General features: G+C 32.8%; 2 protein-coding genes across 2 annotated transcripts; both read left to right on the plus strand.

The window, feature by feature from the left end:
• Positions 1-4902: 4902 nt before the first annotated feature.
• Positions 4903-16050, plus strand: LOC110710472. The gene is made up of 19 exons (XM_021888777.1): positions 4903-5000; positions 5103-5333; positions 7248-7334; positions 7972-8061; positions 8189-8315; positions 8528-8628; positions 8964-9132; positions 9284-9405; positions 10233-10361; positions 10439-10537; positions 10631-10688; positions 10809-10884; positions 10963-11092; positions 13124-13281; positions 13687-13759; positions 13830-14024; positions 14623-14716; positions 14923-15284; positions 15352-16050. Exons 1-19 carry the CDS (start codon positions 4926-4928, stop codon positions 15835-15837), a joined length of 2862 nt encoding a protein of 953 aa, XP_021744469.1. The 5' UTR covers positions 4903-4925; the 3' UTR covers positions 15838-16050.
• Positions 16051-20778: 4728 nt separating this feature from the next.
• Positions 20779-21494, plus strand: LOC110710396 (calmodulin-like protein 2). The gene has a single exon (XM_021888690.1). The coding sequence runs from the start codon at positions 20898-20900 to the stop codon at positions 21444-21446; it is 549 nt and encodes a 182-aa protein (XP_021744382.1). The 5' UTR covers positions 20779-20897; the 3' UTR covers positions 21447-21494.
• Positions 21495-21809: the final 315 nt, after the last annotated feature.

A 21809-nucleotide genomic window follows, 5' to 3' on the forward strand; every position in this document is an offset into this window, starting at 1 on the left:
AACCAACAGACCCGCAGCTACATAAATTTGTATCCATGCACACATGAAAAACAAACAAACAAACAATACTAAAAATCATATCCCACCATTAGGGAACCGACTAAAGCCTACATAGAGGAATTGACTATAATCACCATACTGTTAGTGATCTTTATTGGCTAAAAATATTAAATTGAAAAAGAATTTGGGGCTTACCATCGATAAAATCGATGACAGCCTCTCAGAGAGAGAACAGAGAATTTTTTAGGGGTTGAGTCACTTGAGTGACTGTCCTATTTGATTTGTTTTTATTCGGAGAATCATGTAAATGTTGTGAACTTGTGATCCAAAGATAGTTTTGCAATCATTGACTATTGAATGGAAAATATGTTACTTTATGACAAGGAAAACAAAACCGTTATTAACTTATTATTCAAAACTTTGAAGTTGGAAAAGTTATATTCTTATAAAATTCACGTATCTTTTAGTCATTTTTAGTGGATTTTAGCAAATAAGGATTAATAATAATAAGAAAAGAAAAACATAAAAATTTGGTAAGTATAAAGTAGCAATCAATGACTTGAAACAACTTAGACAAATCTATATCAATATTCAATATGTACTGCAAAAGGCCCTAATTTTGTGAAATGGTAATAACCCTCATTTTACAATACGTACTAAATTACTAATTGAGTCAAAAAAATAAAAAAAATGATGGTAGAATTGAAAAAAATTAAATATTTAGGGTCACATAAAGTAAATAATCATCTGTCATTTAGCAGGATTGTTTTAACAAAAAAGTTAAATTGAAGATTAAGAAAATGCCCCATAATAAATAAAGTCACGAAAGAACAAGATACTTAAAAGGTTAGATGAACTATATTTTGTATTGCCCTATCGCATGACCTTTATTACTTCATACTCGTATGTTTTTTGGTATTTGACCTTGTTTGACTTATACACTATTAACACACTCTTTTGATCACTTTTTATGATTTATACAACTATACATGGGAAAAGTATAATCATGTTAAATCTCCTTTAAATTATTTCAATATAAATAAACGGAGAAAATGTAATACCGAACTCTTATGTCTCTTTTTATTTTTTTTTTTGGTTTTGATTTTTCAGAGTCAAACTAAACTATAACAAAAAATTCTCATTAATATATACTCCGTATAAAATAGGATTTTTTGACAAACCACCAACAATTGTTGGTGTTTTAGTAATTATCACCTACAGTTTTTTATTTTATTTTTGTATTTTACCACCTAATTTTTTTAAAAAAATGAAAATTTCCCACCTAATTGCCTACATGACGTCATTGTGGGCCTTACCGACGGATTTTTTACAATTTTATTCCTTAATCTAACCTTGTTCTTCGATTTTCGAATTGCAACTACAAATTATGCAAAATTAGGAGTTTTATCATTTTACAAAATTAGGAGTTTTCGAATTGCCTAATTTACAAAATTGGGGCTAAATATAAGATGGTGTTTATCATTTGGGGTTTTGAAATGAAATTAGGAGTTTGATATCTAGTGATTAATCTATGAAATTGGGACTAGTTTGCATCAATTTAACGTATTATGTCTTCAATTAGTACCGAAATTGATATTATTGTTATGAAATTATTACTAATTATTGATATGAAAAATTAGGGTTCATATGTATTTTAGGGATATCTTAAAATCAAACGTTTTTCTAAATTATGATTTACAATCCTAAATTGAGCATATATATTAGTTCTATATAGAGTTAATCAATGTAAATAATGCTTAATTTGAAAAATTATCTCAGTTTGAAAAATTTCCCAAATCTGGGATAAACCCTAAATGAAGAACAACAAATTATAATTGACACATATTAGTGACTTAATTATGTTCCTGTGAGCTTGAATTATGTTAAATCGACGACTAAATGCTTTTTCCTAATCTAATTTTAATTTATATTGAAAAAAAATCATTGAACATGAGAATCGAGGAAGAAGAAGGCATGATGACGTCATGTATGAGGGCTTGGGAAATTTGGTGGGAAATTTTCATGTTTTTAAAAATAGTAGGTGGTAAATTACAAAAAAGAAAAAAAAAAACGTGGGTGGTAATTACTAAAACGACAACAATAGTAGGTGGTTATTTCCAAAAAATGCTTTAAAATATAATCATGTGTGAGATATTATTAGATTTTTTTTTTAAGGAAGAGATATTATTAGATTTGTATCAAAGAATAGTAGTAAAAGATAAAATTAAGCTAAGTAATATCATTATATTGTTTTATAATTAAAGATATTAATAGTAAATAATAAGCTTTACATACCGTATAAGTCAAAATAAAACAAATAAAAAAAGACCAAAGTAGTAGTACATACAATTCTTAAAAGCAGCATGAATATTGAATATGAGCCGGTAGTTAAAACTTAACCAAAGCCAACCCCACGTATACGTAACGATTGACAATTCCACAATACTTGGCGAAGGAAGGCGTATCTATTTGGACTCTTCTTTCCTCACTTTTTCATTTTCATATCTATGCAACGACGCATGCCGCTTTCTTTCCCTTCGTTGCTCACCTAATACGAAGTACTTACTACCCCACTCTCTTCAACCACAATTCCAGAACTTATTAATTCTTCCACCTCTCTAATATAAGACTTCGGATAGGCTCCCGTCTAAGAAAATACTCTCTCTGTCCCAGAATATATGACACAATTAATATTGCACTACTTTGACTTTATTTTTATTTTTATATAATTAAATATTAATAAAAATTATTTTAAAAATGATATTATGAAACTTTATATTAATACCTATCTAACCACATAATCTATAATAAAATATGTTTTTGTTATATTAGTAAAAAATTATGGTCAATGCATAAATAGTGAAAAAAATCCAATGTCTCATGTATTCTGGGACGGAGGGACTATAAGTTTATCACCTTGATAAACAAATATATTAACAAATTTTTATTAAGTATGGGTTTCACGGTTGTTGATATAATTACATAAATGGCATATTGACTAGACGTTTTTTATTTATTTATTTGCGATTATGCAAAATAAATTTTGTTTATGAAGGTGATAAATTTGGCTCCCTCATCCCGTCTACACCTTATTTTTATTTAGAGGTATCGATTCAGATACCTAAATAGGGCTTAATAAGGTCAGGTCATGTCGTATTTATTTCAAAATTAAATCATTTTAAATTATTAAATGTGTACAAGTGATTTTTTCTAAGATCGATCAAGTCAATTTTTAATCCCTCTATTTCATTTTGACTCACTTTACACTAAAAAAAAATAACTAGTCGGACCACTAGTACATACGAGTAGTATACAAGCCAAGAACTAATCCTCTATTTTCTCGCCTCTCTTTCTCTCTCCTCTGTTTCCATTTATTTTCTCCCCCTTTTTTCTAGGTGAGTTTTCACAATTTCATTTGATCATGTTGTTGTTCAATTTGGCGATCGCGTTTTTATTTCATGTATTAATTCAATCACTTGAATTTGCTATTTTTGGTTATTACTTCATTGAAATTTGATGTTATTTTAATCAGAATTGAGTAGTTGTCATTTGAATTTTTGCAATTTTTATTTTAATGCATGAAGTTTATTAATGTTGAATTATGTACTATGAAGGGTTTTTTTTTGTGATGAATTGGGTTGAATTTGAGTAATTTGTGTGCATCGAAAGCAAATTTGAGTATTTGTAGACTGTTAAGTTAAATTAGGCTACTTGGGAGCTAGGCAGTTGGATTTTAGTAGGTTAGTATTGGTAAAACTGTAAAAGTTTGCAATGTTGATGCTAACTTGGTTGTTGGAGTTTTTGAGTGAGGAAAAAAAAGGTGTTTACTTTGAGAATTGCAAAAAATATTCATTGGGTGTTTGATAGAGGAAGTGAAATTAAAATGTTTATGGTCTTCATTTAGGCATTGGTGTGTGTTGCCGTGGGGCGGGTGTTTTCGTGTTGGATGCAGCCATTATGATCATTTGCTAGGCCATTGTAGAATTCTTCTAGATAGTCTGCCAATTCTTTTGATCACTATTTGTGTAAGGAACACTGTCTGCTATAGTAGCTTTATATATGTTGGAGAGACAAGTTTACTTTAGGGAATTGACATGCTAGAAAATTTGAGAAAGCAGAATTGTAGAGCTGTGAGTGTTGATTTGTCAAGAAAGTGATATGGAGAGGTTGCACATTTGAGATTTTTATTGATTAACAAAGTTTTGAACCTTATAGCTTTGCAGTCATTTAGGTAAGTCCACATGTCGGTCAGTCTATCCCCTATAACTGTGATGTGACATAAATGCTGGACATCAAGTTCCGGGGAGTGCACTAGGACACATTTTGGTGGAATGACGATGTAAAAGCTGCAATTAAGAACAAAAGAGAATGCTTCTTGGCCTTGGGAGAATGCAGAAATGAAGAAACTATTGCAAAGTATAAGGATGCTGAAGATGAGGCAAAAGAAGTTACTCGAGAGGCTAATTTGAGGGCTTATATGGATGTTTACGATAAACTAGATTCAAGGGATGGTGAAAAATGATTTATAGTAAGCTAGGAGGAGACAAGTGATAGACCAAGAACCTTTTTACGGTAGTGTGAAGGATAAAATCCAAAGAATTCTTGTTCAGTGTTATGAGATTAAGGATATATAGAGTATTCTGACGAGTTGTTTGTTTTAGATGCTCACAATTAAAAGCTGTATACGACCTATAAGTCCTTGTGTGTGTAAATCTAACTATTTGTCACATGTATCATATATGTTTGAGTATTATACTATCATCACACCAGAAATTGTTCTATGTATTCTCATGTGTATATGTATACCTTTTCTTTGTTGTTTTTGTCTGTTTTGGCTAATTGTATTATTTTCCTTTTAATTAGAGTTTTGCATATTAACTTTTCCTTTTCTTATTGAGAAGATCAAGAAGTATATCGCTTGTCTGATGGGGTGGGGGAACATTTATAAGAGGCGTGTCAAAGTTTTTACCTTGGCCTTAATAATCTACCTGGACTATAAGGTAAACCTTTCAACATATATTCCTGCTTTCATTTCCTCTTCCTCTTCTTACATATTTTAAATAATGTGCTGAAAGCTCCATTACGGAATTATATGTTTACAGGCTTTACAGAAGAGAAGTAAATGGATTAAAAACAAAACTAAAAAGGCTGCTATATGGAAAAAGGCTCATGAGCGCAATGCTAGGCGTATTCTGAACTTCATGATACAAATGGAGGGTTTGTGGGTAAAACTTGGGCAATATTTGTCCACACGAGCTGATGTTCTTCCTGAGGCCTATATACGGCATCTCCAACAGCTACAGGATTCCCTTCCTCCTCGACCCTTAGATGAGGTCATTTTCCATCGACTTTTGCAAAATTAACTTGAATAGGTGAAAGTATTAGTGGCTTTGGGTTATTGGATGTACTTTATACTCCCTCTGTCCCTATTTGTTTGCCCCATAAGCAAAATGTGCTTTATTAAGGATTGAACAAATAAATTGCAAGTGGATGAAGGTGTATTAGTCTTTTTTACTTTTATGAGTGTATGCAAGTGGGTTTAGTGGTGAAGGCATGTTACTATATTAGGAGAAAAGGGACAATCTTTAAGGAACATTCCAAAATGGAATATGGGGCAAACAAATAGGGACAGAGAGAGTATATGAGTAGCTGTTACATGCAATCCTTGTATAGTTGTATGTCATATGTTAATTTCCAGATTCAACGAGTAGCTGTTAGCTTAAGGATATTGGATTTCCTGTTGGGTTTTAGTTATGGGTAGACATGGCTAGCTTGAGTCTGTTTTAGGAATTTGTTTGGGCGACAGATACCTGTAGAATGAGAGTGAGTTATCATCAATTATTGTCCAGAATTTGAAATATCTATTAAAGACTACCTCTGGAAGTTCATCTTTGAGTGGTCCAATATGTACATTCTCAAATTCCTGTGATGACGCTCCTTTTGAACTTTTAGAGAATCCAGGTTACTTATCAGTTGCTCTTTTCATATTTATCTGCCTTTCTCTTCTTATTCCTTAGCCTTTAATATTCAATATATGTGGCCTGGATAACTAGGGTATTTTATCCAGTATGATCCAGTCTTTAATATTCCTTTGCCTTTAATATTCAATCTATCCTCCTTGGTTATTTTACTCAGTCCCATGGAACATCCATATGCTCATTCAAGATATCAACTACCTCCTTCAAGATTATTAAATTATGTATAGCTGCAACAACTTCCGTGGGGCTAATTGTGTTGCAGATTATTTGTCTAAGCTTGGCCATTCTATTCCCCATGACTCGAGTCCGAGTGTTATTATGTGTGAGGCTGGCTGATACTGCTTTTGATGTATTAGTTCATGATACGCTAGGTTTGGCCTTTGAGAAGTCTTTTAACACTGTTTTTGCAATCTTAATTAAAAACTACTTAGGATTTGAAGTAAATATCACTTCTTCTCATGGAAGTCCAGAAGATTTTTTGCTTTTAATATTATCTGTCATTTCATATAGTTTCGGTTAATCATATATTGCTGCTTCTTTTGTGAGTATTTGTTGGAAATAAGCTAAAGAACTCCACAAAGTGAAAAGTTAAATGTTTTCACTGAATGGGAATGGACTCGTTTTGGAAATGAAGTGTTGTCTTTCATTGATATATGACTTTAAGGTATATCACATTTCGAGCAGCATATTAATGAATTAATGTCTTTTGCTTGAAGCTAATGTATCCATTTACCTATCAATCAAGTGTTCACCTTAGGACTTCACTTTGAACTTTTAATTTGTGTGTGTGTGTGTTTTCTGATAGTCCAGTTTTCTCTCAAGCTTCTCATTCTTGACAACCTACCGTAATATATATTTTCTTACTGCACTAAGTGCTTTATGAAACATACCAGGGGCAAAATGTTGTGAAAAGATTCAAAGATGAAGTTGAATATGTTAAGCCATCAGCTACAATCTCATTTGATCATGCTCTATCAATTTGAACAAACAGATTCACTAGAGCTAAGCACTTTGAAAGAATCACATATATATTGTTTACCTTTGACTATCTTGAGATTAAATCTAATAGCATATTGCTTCAAAACATGAAATATTTCTGGAAACGTGGGCAATATCAACTATATTTTGCATTAGTGTTGTTGGTTTCATCTGTGAAATAGCAAATTAACCGTGTACAAGATGTTTCACAGATGTACATGTACCATTGGATTGACTTCTGTCCTTTTTTTTTTATTGTTTTTTTTTTAAAATGTATTTTTTTCCAAACAGGTCTGTCATACCATTGAGAAGGAGATGGGAAAACCTGTGGAGGATTTGTTTTTGAAGTTTGTAGAAGTACCTCTGGCTACAGCATCTGTAAGATTTAAATTATTACGGGTCTGATTGTTTTTTTGTATGTCAGCCTAACACTGCAGGATAGAATAAGTTGTTATATCTCAGAGTGCTGTACATGCATCAGGAGTCAGGACCCTTCTTTTCCTTTTTTATATTTTTTTTTTCCAATGATTAAAAAAATAACTCGGTTAAACAATTAACTTGGTTTCCTGTCAAATCAAATATACTTCATTATTGGTAGTTGTTTTCTTTGTTTTTCCTTTATTTATTTTTTTCCTATGGGGAGGGCTTGTCAAGGATGGGAAATGATTTCACTGTTTAGTATGATTATTTGAATGTGAAGAGATACTCAGGTGGTCGGGTGACATTCTTTTATGTCTTGTGTTACTATATCTTGAACTTCATCAAGCAGTGTTTGACATGTATTTTGTTTATTATGCTCTTTATGGAAACCTCATTAGACTATTCCAAGGTTGTATCCTGATCTATAATAGGATGGCCTGTGACAGTTGTGGAATTTTTTAAATTAACTTAAACTTATTCTATATAATATGAAAACGTCCTTTAAATACTTTGTCTCTATGTTTAAATGAAGGAGCATGCTCAATTATTTTAGCAAGTTAAAATTATTTGTGACTTAGTTTATGTTTTTGTGTAGATAGCACAGGTTCATCGTGCTACACTGCAAAATGGACAGGAAGTGGTGGTCAAAGTTCAGCATGAGGGTATCAAGCAAGTTATATTGGAGGTTCTTAATACCTTTTCCTCCCTATTTGACTTTTGCATTAGAAAGCAAAACTAAAACATAAACAAAATAAAAGAGCCACAACCTGTAAACTAGCACTGACTTTGATGTAATATTTGTTCTTTTATAGGACTTGAAGAATGCAAAGTCAATTGTTGAGTGGATAGCATGGGCTGAACCTGTTTACAATTTCAACCCCATGATAGATGAATGGTGCAGAGAAGCACCAAAAGAACTTGATTTTAACATTGAGGCTGGTACTTATTTTCTTGTAGCTATTAATTGTTATAAAGTGCTACGACTTTTCTTCGATCATCAGTTTTGTTGCATAAATTAATTTGTTTTGATTCTAGGCATGTTTTTCACTGAATTAGTGCTACAACTTTTCTTCAATCATCAGTTTTGTTGCTTAAGTTAGTTTGCTTTTAATTCTAGGCATGTTTTTCACTAGATTTCTTCATATTTGTAGAGAATACTAGAAAGGTGGCCAGTAATCTAGGCTGCGACAAAATAAACAAGGATTCTAGGGGAACCAATAGCATTGAAGTTTTGATTCCAGAAGTTATACAGGTATTACTCTCTTGAAAGATCTTAATTGAATGGTGTGTATGATGCTGAAATATTTAGCCGTGACAGAGGATAATATGCCAGAGTATAGGTTTATTTCCATCAAATTTGGTACATACAAGAGAAAGTTCATCCTGAAAATATATTTTTCTCCAAAAGTGAACTACAAATATATAAGAATGAGCACATCAACTCAGCTTGAGATTCAATTAGATCTTAAGTGAGATACCTCCAAGACTTTTCTGAGAGATTTATTTACGAACTTATTCAGGTCTTGCCTTTAACACTAAAACAATGACTTTTTCCCTGTTTAATTTCTGCTTTTTTACCATTGACAGTCAACTGAGAAAGTGATAATTTTGGAGTATATGGATGGGGTTCGTTTAAGTGACGTTGAAGCTCTGCAAGCAATGGGTGTTGATAAAAAAAAACTTGTGGAAGAAATTACACGTGCATATGCTCACCAAATCTATGTTGATGGATTTTTCAATGGCGATCCTCATCCTGGTATGTGAGATATCTCTGCTACTGTCCATCCTTGCTGCTTGTCATTACCCTGTAATGTTCTTTGCCACTATATTTGCTCACAGCTTTTATACTAGTAAAATTTATTTGCATCTATCTAGCTTTCAAATGTTTTTTTGTTTTGTTAAACCAGGAAACTTTCTTGTGAGTAAAGCGTATCCTCATCGTCCAATTTTGCTCGACTTTGGCCTCACTAAGTCACTTCCAGAAACCACAAAACAAGCTCTCGCGAAAATGCTCCTAGCAGCTGCGGAGGTTAGTTGGAGCTCTTTGTGCTGTTATAAGGGATTTTCTTCCAGTAATTTGAATGATGGTAAAGTATGTTTTTAGCAATATTGTTTGCGGGGTTTTAACCTTCTAAGCTTCAGGCTTCAATAGGAGGCCAAATGCCCAAATCTGTTTGCAATCCAGAGGTCATTTGAATTAAATGAGTATCATGTTGACTAAAGATTGATGCTTCTTGGAGAATGCTTTCTTCCTTATATTATACAAAAATTAAAGTTCCTAAATGTTTGTATTTTAAGTCTGGACCTTGGTCTGTGTACATGGGATTGACATATGTTATGCTTCTTTGGTAAGCCTGACAAAAAACTTTTGCAGTCAATAGGGAGGAAATGAATGAATGACATATTCAACAGTGCCTTAACGTATGACAGAGAACTTTTTTCTCTGGGTGAACCCTGTGACATCGATACTGGAAAAAAATATTTCCTAAGCGATCTTGAGCAGACCAGAATGTAATATTATTTGAAGATTTGTAATGTGGTATCAGGGTATCAACAAAATTTATTGAAATTTTAGGACTGCCTAAAAGCCCTATATTCTGTAGAAATGATTTGCAGTTCAACAGATCCTGTAATCACTCTGTTCTTCCTGATTGCCTGCAACCTTAATATCCATGTTACATTTTGTTTCTAGTGTAGCTGCTGTTTCATATAATCTGATTTTATAATTAGTTTTTGATTAGTTTAAAATTCTTTTTTTCCTTGATGCGCTTTACTGAGTTCTCAAAGATAATATACATCTTAGAACTTCTATTTGATCATATTTATCGTCTTACGAAATATTTGTTTCAACAACAGGGGGATCATGTGGCCCTTTTGTCTGCGTTTTCAGAAATGGGACTCAAGTTGCGCATGGACTTACCTGAGCAGGCAATGGAAGTGACAACAATATTCTTTCGTAACTCAACTCCCGCAAGTGAAGCTGCTGTGAGTGCCCAGTTTGGTGTCAAGGTCACTGTTGATTTTTTAATCTAATCTATACTAATTTCATGTTCTCTGTCCAGGAAACATTGAAGAATTTCTCAGAAGAAAGAGCAAAAAAAATGAAAGCCTTACAAGAAAAAATGAAGCTTGATGACAAAGAAGCTAAACGATTTAGTCCTGTAAGTACACTTGGTCTCAATGAATGATGCTACGATTGCTACACTATCTCTCCTGTCATATATGTTTGTAAACATTGTAATGGTTGCTTTTAGGTTGATGCCTTTCCTGGGGATATAGTGATTTTTGCACGGGTGCTAAATCTTTTGAGAGGTTAGGGTGTTAATGCTTTATAGATAATCTTTTTTTAATTCACCTTCCTTGAACAATGTCTTGACTTTTGAGGTTAATATACATGGCTTGATATTAATTAAACGTCTGACTTTGAAATAGGTCTTTCTGCTACAATGGAAGTCCGCATAGTCTACTTTGATATCATGAGACCATTTGCCGAGTCTGTTTTGGGCGGGTGTGTTAATTTTCTACCAAATGTGGATGTTTTAAATTCAACTCATGCCTTGTCTGACGTAAATTGATTACCTGTCAGAATCATTGATATGGGGCCTGCAACAAATACGCAATGGCTCTGTGATACTCCTGTGCATTCAAATGTGGAAGGCAAGCTGCGGAAGCTCTTGATTGATCTGGGAAATGCTGGAAAGATACTTGGTATTCAGGTATGTTATTTATGTATATTATACTGTATGAGTCATGACTCTTTTCACGTTCCTTATAGTACTGAATCTAAGTTGCGACTTGTCTAAGCCGCACCCCAACCCCCCCCCCCCCCCCCCCCTGGCGTAGATGAAGCATGCTCACAAGTAAATAAGAATTATGTATCTTTACTAAGTAAATTATTAGTTGTTTTATTCTGCTTTTTCACATCTTTCATCTGTATATTGTTTGTCTGCTCATCTTTCATCTTTTTCTCATTTTATCCTAATGAGGTGGGAAGGGTGTCTTTGAGGATTTAGAAGTTTAAAGACTGGAGTATCTCTATGTTATATTTTAATGAAATATCTACTCATCCTTCATAATATTAAATTTTACTATCCTAATCTAGAACTTTTAGTTGAACTGTTTAATTGCTGATTTTATTCAAAAGTTCAATGGAATCTGAACAAGATAGTTACAGGTCTGTTGAGATTTGATATACATATTTACATGTGTCTATTAATATGTCCTGGGTGGTGGTTCTGAAAAAGAGAGTTAGCTAGTGTCATAATCTTCGATTTCCATACTTGATATACGAATTGTTCATACGCAATCTATCAAGTGCCTAATTTCAACTCTTCACTGGTATTGGATCTTATCGCTAGTGATTTAGAGCTATATTTGATCTCAAGATTTAGCTGAGAAGTTGCTTGAGCTAGCTCACCTTATTATATTAGTAGTAGACATGTAGTATTGTATTGACATGTCTTCCATTCTTTGGGCATGTACTAGTATCTTACAGTGAGAAAAGCATTATGCTATGGACTAGCATAGATTAGTGACCAAAACAGAGAGGTTAAGGACAGAAAAGAGTGATTAAGAGAGGAAGGAGGACTAGGAAAGAATATGCAAGATATGACTGTATCAATGGTAATCAAGGTGAATCACCAATTACAGCCTAGCCAATCTTTCAAGAGCAATGGCCCTCTTCTAGGGTGCATAATACTAATTACTTTCCACAAATATATAACACGACTCCCCTTCTTTCTAATTGTAGCTATTTATTGAGCTCTTCCTCTTACTAACTAGCTTATCATTCAAGCCACTAACTCATAATGCCTCACTAAAATATTCCTCCCCCTAATATCAATTCATAGCACATTAGTTATCAGTTGTGTGAAATTAGGTGCTTCTTGCTCCCTTTATATAATTTTTTGTGAAATTTTTTCCTTGAATCTTTGAGGATTCTTATATGCTTGTGTGTAACTGAGTCTTGGATACAAAGTTATCATAATTGTAGCATCCCTTCTGTTTTGATATAAGCTTCTTAGTTCTATCTTGCTATATTGTTATATGGCTCAATTGTTTTTAACTCTTTTAAGTAATGAATTAGGGAATGGCAAAGTAAATTTATAGTTTTACACGGAATGTCCCTTGTGAATATCCAGGTAATGGATCTTCTTTAGAAAACACTTATTCTTCTTTATATTTATCATTACTCATTGTCATCCAAAGATGTGGGTGTGAGTGTATATAAAAATTCACGAGGAAAAGCAAAAGTTTGCTAACGAAGACTCATTACCTAGGACTCGAAACATAGAACATCACTTGTGGAACCACAGAGATTATATAATGGAATTTAGGCGATGAAGAATTGCAGATGAATAGTTTTCCCTCTATCTCATTATAGTAGTCAAAATTTCCAATATGGGATTTTTCAAAATAGCTGTCAAGTTTCCAATAATAAACCACAAAAGCATTTGATGTGCCACTAAACTCAATTTTTATTGGTCATAAATAATGTAAAAGGTAGGAAGCATTGCAATAAATAATGTTCCCTTATTATTTTCTCATTCCCTTAATATGACAAATAAATGGGGACGGAAGGAGTATAATTCTGCTTAAAAGAATATATGTTGCTGATGTTGAAATAAGAATTTTATGTTTTCAACCACTGCCAATTACAGCAGACTGGTCACAACAAATTAAGGCATTTGAATTGTTCCTATGACAGCATGTACTTATCATGATCAGTTTTCTACAATGTCAATTAGGTCTGTGCCTACAAAGATGGGGAAGTCATCATTGACACTGCTGCTGGAGCACTTGGAAAGTATGATCCCCGTCCAGTTCAGCTTGATTCATTGTTTCCTGTCTTTTCAGTGACAAAGGGTATCACTGCAGGACTGCTACATTGGTTAGTCGATAACGGGTATGATTTACTAATGTCGTGCAATTGTGCTTATTTTGCTTTGGATTTGTGTTTCTGAAACTATAATCTGTTGGCAAGTGGTGCTATTGTGCGTGTGCATGTGTGTGTAAATTTTGATATCTGTCTGTCTTCCTTTTTTTTTTTAAAAAAAATAAAATAAAAAATTAGCTATCCTGCAGCTAGACATTTGTATCAATTCCTTGGAAGCAACTAAGCTTTGTGTTTTGCATAAATTGTGAAGCTACTAAGTATATAAAGATGTACTTTATAAAGAGGGTCTCCAAGTCCAAAGTAGAATCTACCCCTTTGAAAATCTAGGAATATAATTATGTTGGTTTGCAGTGGGGAGGATATAAAAGTCTGAAATTTTCTGTTGGATAATTCTTTTTGCTTCTTATCCTGCAGAAAACTACGGTATGATGAAAACATTGCCTCTATATGGCCTGAATTTGCATCAAATAATAAAGATGTGATAAAGGTATTATTCTTACATGGACATAGTCATCTTTGCCTTCTATTTTGTTACATTACATGCTTTTCCTCTGCAGGTTCATCACGTTCTTAATCATACATCTGGTCTCCACAATGCATTTGCCAACATCATGAAAGATAATCCTTTATCAGTATCTGATTGGAATGATTGCTTGCAACAAATGTCTCAGTCTACTCCTGAGAGTGAACCTGGTCAACTACAGCTGTACCATTATCTCTCATTTGGTTGGCTCTGTGGTGGAATTGCTGAGGTTTTAATCTTGACATTTACTACAATATTTATCATATGCTATTATGCTCTTCTTTTTTTTTTTTTTTTTTTTTTTTTTTTTTTTGTTTATTTTTTTTTTTTTTTTGGGCATGCCGCCAGTAGATATAAACAATTGGCTCCATCTCAAAATTCATTTTATCTTTACTGTACGGGTTTCTGCACGTTGAATCTGAAAGGTGATACGATTATCAATGATGGATTTTGTAAATACAAGTAATTTATCTTTGGGGCTGAATAGGTTTTTACCCAAATTAAACTGAACTAAACCTAATTTAATGTAATGTGACTCATCACCTGAACTTAATATGAGCCAGGTCAAATTGACCTGATCTGAATAATCCATATTCTTGTTCTAATTTGTGATCTAGTGAGTATTTATTGGCAGCATTGCCTTGGTTCTGTTTATATTGGATCATGGTTTTATTCTTGTCCTGACTCCCAAGTTTGCTACTCTCTCTGCCTGACCGGTGACTCCATTTTGGACTCTACATTCAGAATTAATCATCATTTGATATACACTTAAACGGTTAAACCTGTATACGTGCTTTAATTTTAAATTGTGATATTGAATTTTACAGCGTGCATCAGGGAAGAAATTCCAAGAGATTCTTGAAGAAGCATTCATTCGTCCACTAAGTATTGAAGGCGAGCTGTATATTGGGATTCCCCCAGGCGAGTTAGCATTCTTGTGTTTAGAATTCTTCTTTTAATTTTCTAATTAAAACTGAAATTAGATTGAATGTAATTGATTCCATTGATGCTATTTTTTCCCTCTTCTTCCTTTTGATTCTTAGTTTTTTTTCATTTCTTCAGTCTCATCCTTTTGATTCTTAGTTTTTTTTTTCTCATTTCTTCAGTCTCACATATTTTTAATTCAGGAGTTGAAAATCGACTAGCAGCACTTACACTGGACACTGATGATCTCAAGAAACTCTCTGCTGTGGAAGCTCGTTCTGACCTGCCCTCCTCTTTCCAGCCAAGTCAGATTGCTCAGGTTGCCACTGCACTCCCAGCCCTCTTCAATTCTCTTTTTGTCCGCCGTGCTATCATACCTGCTGCTAATGGGCACTGCTCTGCTCGTGCTCTTGCGCGTTATTATGCCTCATTGGCCGATCGTGGAACGGTTCCTAAGCTTCCCTCCTCCTCACCACCCCTTGGCAGCCACGTCCATATTCCAAAGTTTTCATCTGAAAAACTTCGAAAGAAAGTAAACAACACTAGTAAGAAGCGTCTAAATCTGGTTTCTCTATGCAGAACCATGATGTCCGAAAAAATTTAATTATGAAAAAAGTACGAAGGTTGTCAAGGATCCTAGTTATGATAGGGTTCCAAGTGATGAGGCTAGCAGCAGTAGCAATAGCAATGGTAATAGCAATGGCGGTCATGTTGATCAAAACATACTGGGTAGTGATGTGAATGGCTATGATCATGATATGACAACTGAGAAACTTTTCAGTAACCCCAGCATTCATGATGCCTTCATGGGTATAGGAGAATATGAGAATTTTGCTTTGCCTAATGGAGATTTTGGGTTAGGATTTAAGCGGATAAACTCCGCTGATGGATCTATTATTGGTTTTGGTCACTCGGGAATGGGTGGGTCAACTGGTTTCTGTGACATAAAAAACAGATTCTCAATAGCCATTACCCTAAATAAAATGTCATTTGGTGGTGTCACCGGAGAGATTATTCAGCTGGTTTGTTCAGAGTTAAAACTCCCTTTACCCAAGGAATTGAAAGGTCTTGGCAATAGGGAAGGTAATTCAGATTTTGGAAGGCCCTTAATTAATTGATTTTTATTTTCTCTTCAATTATCATCCCTTGTATTCATTATTAAAATTTTGTATGGTCTTCTGTAATGATATCTGTACTGATGTATATTTATAAGATACGAAAGTGTCAGAAACTGAAGGCTATACCCTTAGCAATTGTATACAAATACATGCTGAAAGCATATTGTATGAATCTCGATAACTACCTATATTAATTCAATAAAAAGATTTTTTTAAAAAAAACCTGTAAATGGTCAGCTAGAGAACCTGAGCTAGTGTAGCTCGATGAGTTCTAATTCTTATCCAAGTTTGTCAGCGGTGTTCAACAGGATTGTTACAATAATGAGTATAGTGGTGTGCATGAAAGAAATTCTCTGCAGGTTGAGGTGTGTACTTGGTGCATGAGAGCCTATGCCTTGCTTGCCGCAAGGCTCACGAGCATTTCCAGTGAATGAGATGTGTGTTCTTTTGGGCGTATGAGAGATTGTGCAATAGATTCTGCTTACAGGTAGAATTAGAATTCCCAGAGGTGGATATATGTACAGACTACAGACAGAGTATGAAATGTCTGAATTAGTTTGCCGGTGAACCATGTAAATTATATGATCGTTAGGTCATGAATTACACATCTATTACTCGAATGTAAAGTTGCACGAGGGTATAGTAAACAAGCCACCAGGGTGTATGTTTCCTGGAGTATGGTACGACGACATGCTCTCAGGTCCAGTGCTTTGAGATCGTAGTAATTTTGTTCAAGTACTCACTTCTGTGTAGTTTGGTTCTTTGGTCTTAATAGTTTATAAAGTGAGTTCACAATTTTCTAGTTCACGTACAATATTAACTAAAATTGTTCATCATATACTCAAGCTTTTCAAATTGATACTTGAAAAAAAAAAAAAAAAAAGAAAGAAAAGAAAAGTAATTCCATTCAACTTTGAAAATGAGTCAAGCTGAAAATATTTAACAGTATTATTTTAGGCTGTCTACCCTCCGCAAACACCTACTTCAGCACCCACATCAGCTCCCACCATACCAACTATATACCCACAAAATAACATTAGCATATACAAATACTATATTAAGATTTGCAAGATATCTTTGGTCGTTACACTCTTTACCATATAGAATGCAGAGATAGTTTTGAGAGAAGAATTTCCTAACTTTTGTGTACCTTTCCTTTAAATATAAAATACGGAGATTACAGGCTCCAACTTTGATTTTTTGGGTTTAATTATCTCCCACTAGAGACACTTCAGAGGTGGAGATTGCTTACCTTTCCCGCCTATTTCTAAAGAGCAAGCCTAGCTTGTAACATTGATCAAGTTGACCCTTCGCCTGTTAACTTTGATCTGGTTGACCCTCAAGGGTTTTGATCCTGACAAGACTTCTTACCAATGCAGCGTAATAATAATAACAATAACAAAAAAAAAACAAAAAGAGATACATTATAAAAATAATAAAATATGGAGTAGAATTAATTAGTAGCTTGGATCTGCCTTTTTTTTTTTTTTTTTTTTTTTTTTTTTTTTTTTTTTTTTTTTTACAATGTTTGCAAAAGTTGATTCAATCAACATCTAATTAGACTACTTTATTGTAAAAATTTGATCTACTCAGTATAAAGTTTACCTCATACTTTGTAATTAATTATTCTATTGTTTCGTGTAGGCATTATTAAGTTCATATTCAAATACTTTTGAATTTTGCTCATTGAGTCTTTACTTTGAAATGACTTAAATAAACTAACCCTAATTTGAATTCAACTTAATAATATAGAGACTAGTTCATATTTTATTGAGTTTAGAGAGAGCCATAAAGTGTAATAAATATAGGCGATATTTGATTGTAATTTTTGGATTATTCCACCTCAAAATTTAAACTATTTTACATCGAAACCTCATATACCTTCTTTTTTTAAGAAAGAAAAGAAAACTCTCTAAATACATGAGAATGAGGAACTATTTCTAAAATCATGTGTTTATTGAAAGGGTAAAATGAGTGAAAATCATCGTCAATATAATTTTCCACACTCATAACTTATTTTTTCGAAATGGATCTTGCTAATGAATGTCCTCGGGGCGTTAGATAAACATTTAAAATACTTTCTAAAGTGTTATTAATTTGGGAATGCATGTCAAAATTACGCGTCGATCGGTGTAATTAATGTACATTTTAATTTAATATTTCTACTTCTAATTATCTTATTCAACGTCCCGAAAATGTTCATTAGCTTTTGCCTTCCAAAATTTATATAATTAAGAAGGCCACCTCTACTTATTTACCAAATATTGTTGTAGGAATGACAAGTTCCAAGTCCACTCTTTAATTTTTTGGACATCCATCTCCAAAGGACAATATGAACATTACAATATTAGTCATCACATAATTCATTAATCGGACAATAAATAACAAGTAGTAAAATATTAATTATAATAAATCAATGATTAATGAGATGTGACGTATAAAAAGGAAAAAGGGTAGAGGAAACAAGTTTAGCTAGAAAACGCGTCTTGTCAGCTAGCTTGTATCTTGCGCATTTGGTATGGTGGCCTTTTTATTAGTACATGCCAAGAGATGGTGCCATGGTTAGTTGTTTAGATCTTTATTTTTATATCATATATTCTAATACATTAAACCAAACCACTATTTATGGATCTTTATATACTAATAGATACGGATTTGCTACATGTAGCCTAAACGTTGTGTATAAGCATTGAATATATTTTAAAATAAGTTTTAATTTACGAAATTATGAAAAATTAAGCTCTCTATGGATATATATTCCTAAGGACTTTTATAAAACATTTCTGATTAGTATTTTAGCCAATTTGATTAACTATATATATGGTCAGGCTATATATAAGAATTATTAAACATTAATTACAATGCTCGACACATACTGTGTTTTAAATATATATTTCAAACTTAAAGACCCTGTTCACTTCAGCTTAGAAAAATAATATTTAGTAAAAATAATTTCAGTTCAGTAAAAATAAGTTCATTTCAGTAAATATTAGTAACGTTAAAGAAGAAATATAGTAGAGAATCAGTAAAAATAATTTCAGTTCAATGAAAAATAATTCCATTTCAGTAAAACTAAAGTGAAATAAACGAGACCTTATACGGAGTATCAATATAAAAATGCTTATATGCAACATTAAGGATGAATATCATAGTCGTTTTAATGCCTCCTTCATGGAAGGTAATATGCTGGACCTTGAGGTGCATGGAATATAAAATGGGTTGTCACTAAACATACTGACACTGAAAATGAAGGCCCATCAGAAAATTATAATTATTTATATTTTGTGGATTTTCTGACTTTGCTCAGTTGTTTTTGCACTTATTTAGTAAAGGCAACATGTAGTTGGATCTCCATTTTCTATATGAAATTAATTAAATACGTAGCTGACAAGAAATCATACAATGTAGATTTATATGTTTCTGTTCAACGTATATTTGTAGCTATGCCTTTAATTTGTATGTATCAATTCAACGTTATTGTCGGACTAGGGATAATTTTTGTTTCAATTTCAATGACAATATTGAATGAAGATGATTTATAACTTTCACACAAACAACCCAAAAAAAATAGGGATGAGAGTTAACAAATGATCTTTTCAATATATTCAATGCCGCGTGTTGGTTTGAATCTCATGGTTAGAGGTATAGTTTAGCATGTTGTTCAATGGATTGGTCTTGTCGGAAGGGTAGACTGGTGTCTGGTAGAGGTGCAAAAGGAGTAATTTGATCCAGATTGGCCTGGTTTTGATCAATTTAGTGTGAATCATATTTGGTAATGAGTTAGTTTGTTTGGTATTGGATCTATTTGACTCATATTCAATTGATACATCATTTTTTTGTAAAGTTTTAAGTAAGGTGATATATACTCAAGTCTATGGTTAAATAATTCTCCTTGATATAATATTCTACACAAATTATTAATCATGTTCATTTTCGAGTTTGGTTGTATTGTACGATCCAAATATGGTTAATGATTATGAAACAATAAATTTAGTCCGAGATAGGCAACAGAAAAAAAGCGACCTTAATTACCTAAGTTTTAGAATAGGCACTAAAGTGCACAAGTACAAAGGGTGGGGGTAAGGTAGGAGGAAGAGTAAGTTGTTAGGTAATACTCCTATTTATGCAAACTGGAGCATATGATGCAAATTAATAGCTACGTACGAAAGTATATACCTAAGCTATGTACTACTGAAGTACGTACGAAATAGTATTAGTTACTCAGTAATTGACTCACTTTTTTTTTTTCATGAAAAAATCATATTTCGATCGGTACAATTAAATTTTATTTATATGATATTTACATGTTGAACTCCTAAAAAAAGTACATACATCATTTCTTTTTCTTACATTAAAATTTATGAGACAATCAACTAATTGGCTAATACTTCGTATATAATTTTCTTACCATTTCAAGGAGTTACTCGATTACAAGTCACACTTACTATTATACCAACATTTCTGACCTTATCTTATGATCTACGTTACCATCAATTTACAAATGCCCTTGATTATTAATTGGTTAATCGTCTTTTTCCATTAAGAGAGTTGATTAATTTAATTTATAAATTACCAATATTCCATTTCATAAGTGAAGATTTACATCCATTATTCCACTATCACATGATCCATCTTCATATTATTCTTTGTTAATTATAGTATCAACTATCAAGCTAGATGTATATGGCATTCTTCTTGTAGTCACACAATAATAAACCATATTATATACACTAATTAAAATCCAGTTCATATCCCATTCGACAAGGCAAATTAATGCTCCTAGAATATTTTGGTAAACATTATTAAAATTAAGATAATGATAATTAATAATATTAATTGTACCTTTCCTCAATAATTGGGCATATAGTGGGAAGAAATTGTTAGGAAACACACCAATGGTGTACGTGTTACCAAATTTTCCACTACATAAATGTAGTGAACATCCAAAACAAAAAACCAAGACAAAATCTACTATTCTTCTAATCTAAAACTTTCTTTAATTCTTGTGCTTCTTTTTTTTTTTGACAAATTTTATATCTATTCTTTCTATTATTTTCAATATGTTAGGAATTCGTAAGGTATACCAAATGCTTGTAAGCAACGTAGTACCATCTCTAGGAGTAGTTCCACACTCAAATGCTCGAAATTCGATTTCCAATCCTACCCTTCCAACCCCATGCAAGAAGAATGTAGCTCAAGCCAACGACACAAGGGCAAAAGCGTTAATAACCGTGTTTGGCATGGACAAGGATGGAAGAATAGCCAAAGAGAAGGCTTGTAATGTGGTAAAGCAACTAGGGTTAGTCAAGGAAGAAGAAGAATCGAGTTTCGATGTACTTGAAGAACAACTCGAGGCGAATGAAGTACTCCTCATGGAGCTAGAGGAGGAAGAGAAGAGAGAAAAGCAACAACTCCTTAGACAAGCTTTCTTGGTGTTTGATGAGGATAAGGATGGTTTTATTGATGCTAAAGAGATTAAGAGGGTTTTAGCATGTTTAGGGTTGGATAATGGATGGGATATGAATGAAATTGAGAAGATGATTAAGGTGGTTGATCTTAATCTTGATGGAAAAGTTGATTTCCATGAATTTGAATTGATGATGGGATGATTTTCATATTCAAAAATGTTATAAAGGAACATTATTTATTATTTGATACACTTTTCATTTTTTTTATATTTATTTTGGGTCAATATACAACAAACACTTGGAAAATGGGTATACATGAAGAAATGTATACCTTTAAAAAAAACTCATGAATTCTAGCCATTTTTAAACTTTGTTTATTGGTTGAGTTTTTTAATTGTAAGATTTGGAATTCAATGCTTGATCATCAACCCCGAGTTTCATAAACGAAAGTAGTGGCCAAATGATATGCAATGATGACTTAATTCTTTTGTCTCTAGTCTTCATCCATATTAAACGTTGGCTAATTTAATTAGCAAGTAATGTTTGCATTATTCAAAAAATTTG

This window comes from Chenopodium quinoa, unplaced genomic scaffold (assembly GCF_001683475.1).
Source record: "Chenopodium quinoa cultivar QQ74 unplaced genomic scaffold, ASM168347v1, whole genome shotgun sequence".
NCBI lineage: Eukaryota > Viridiplantae > Streptophyta > Magnoliopsida > Caryophyllales > Amaranthaceae > Chenopodium > Chenopodium quinoa.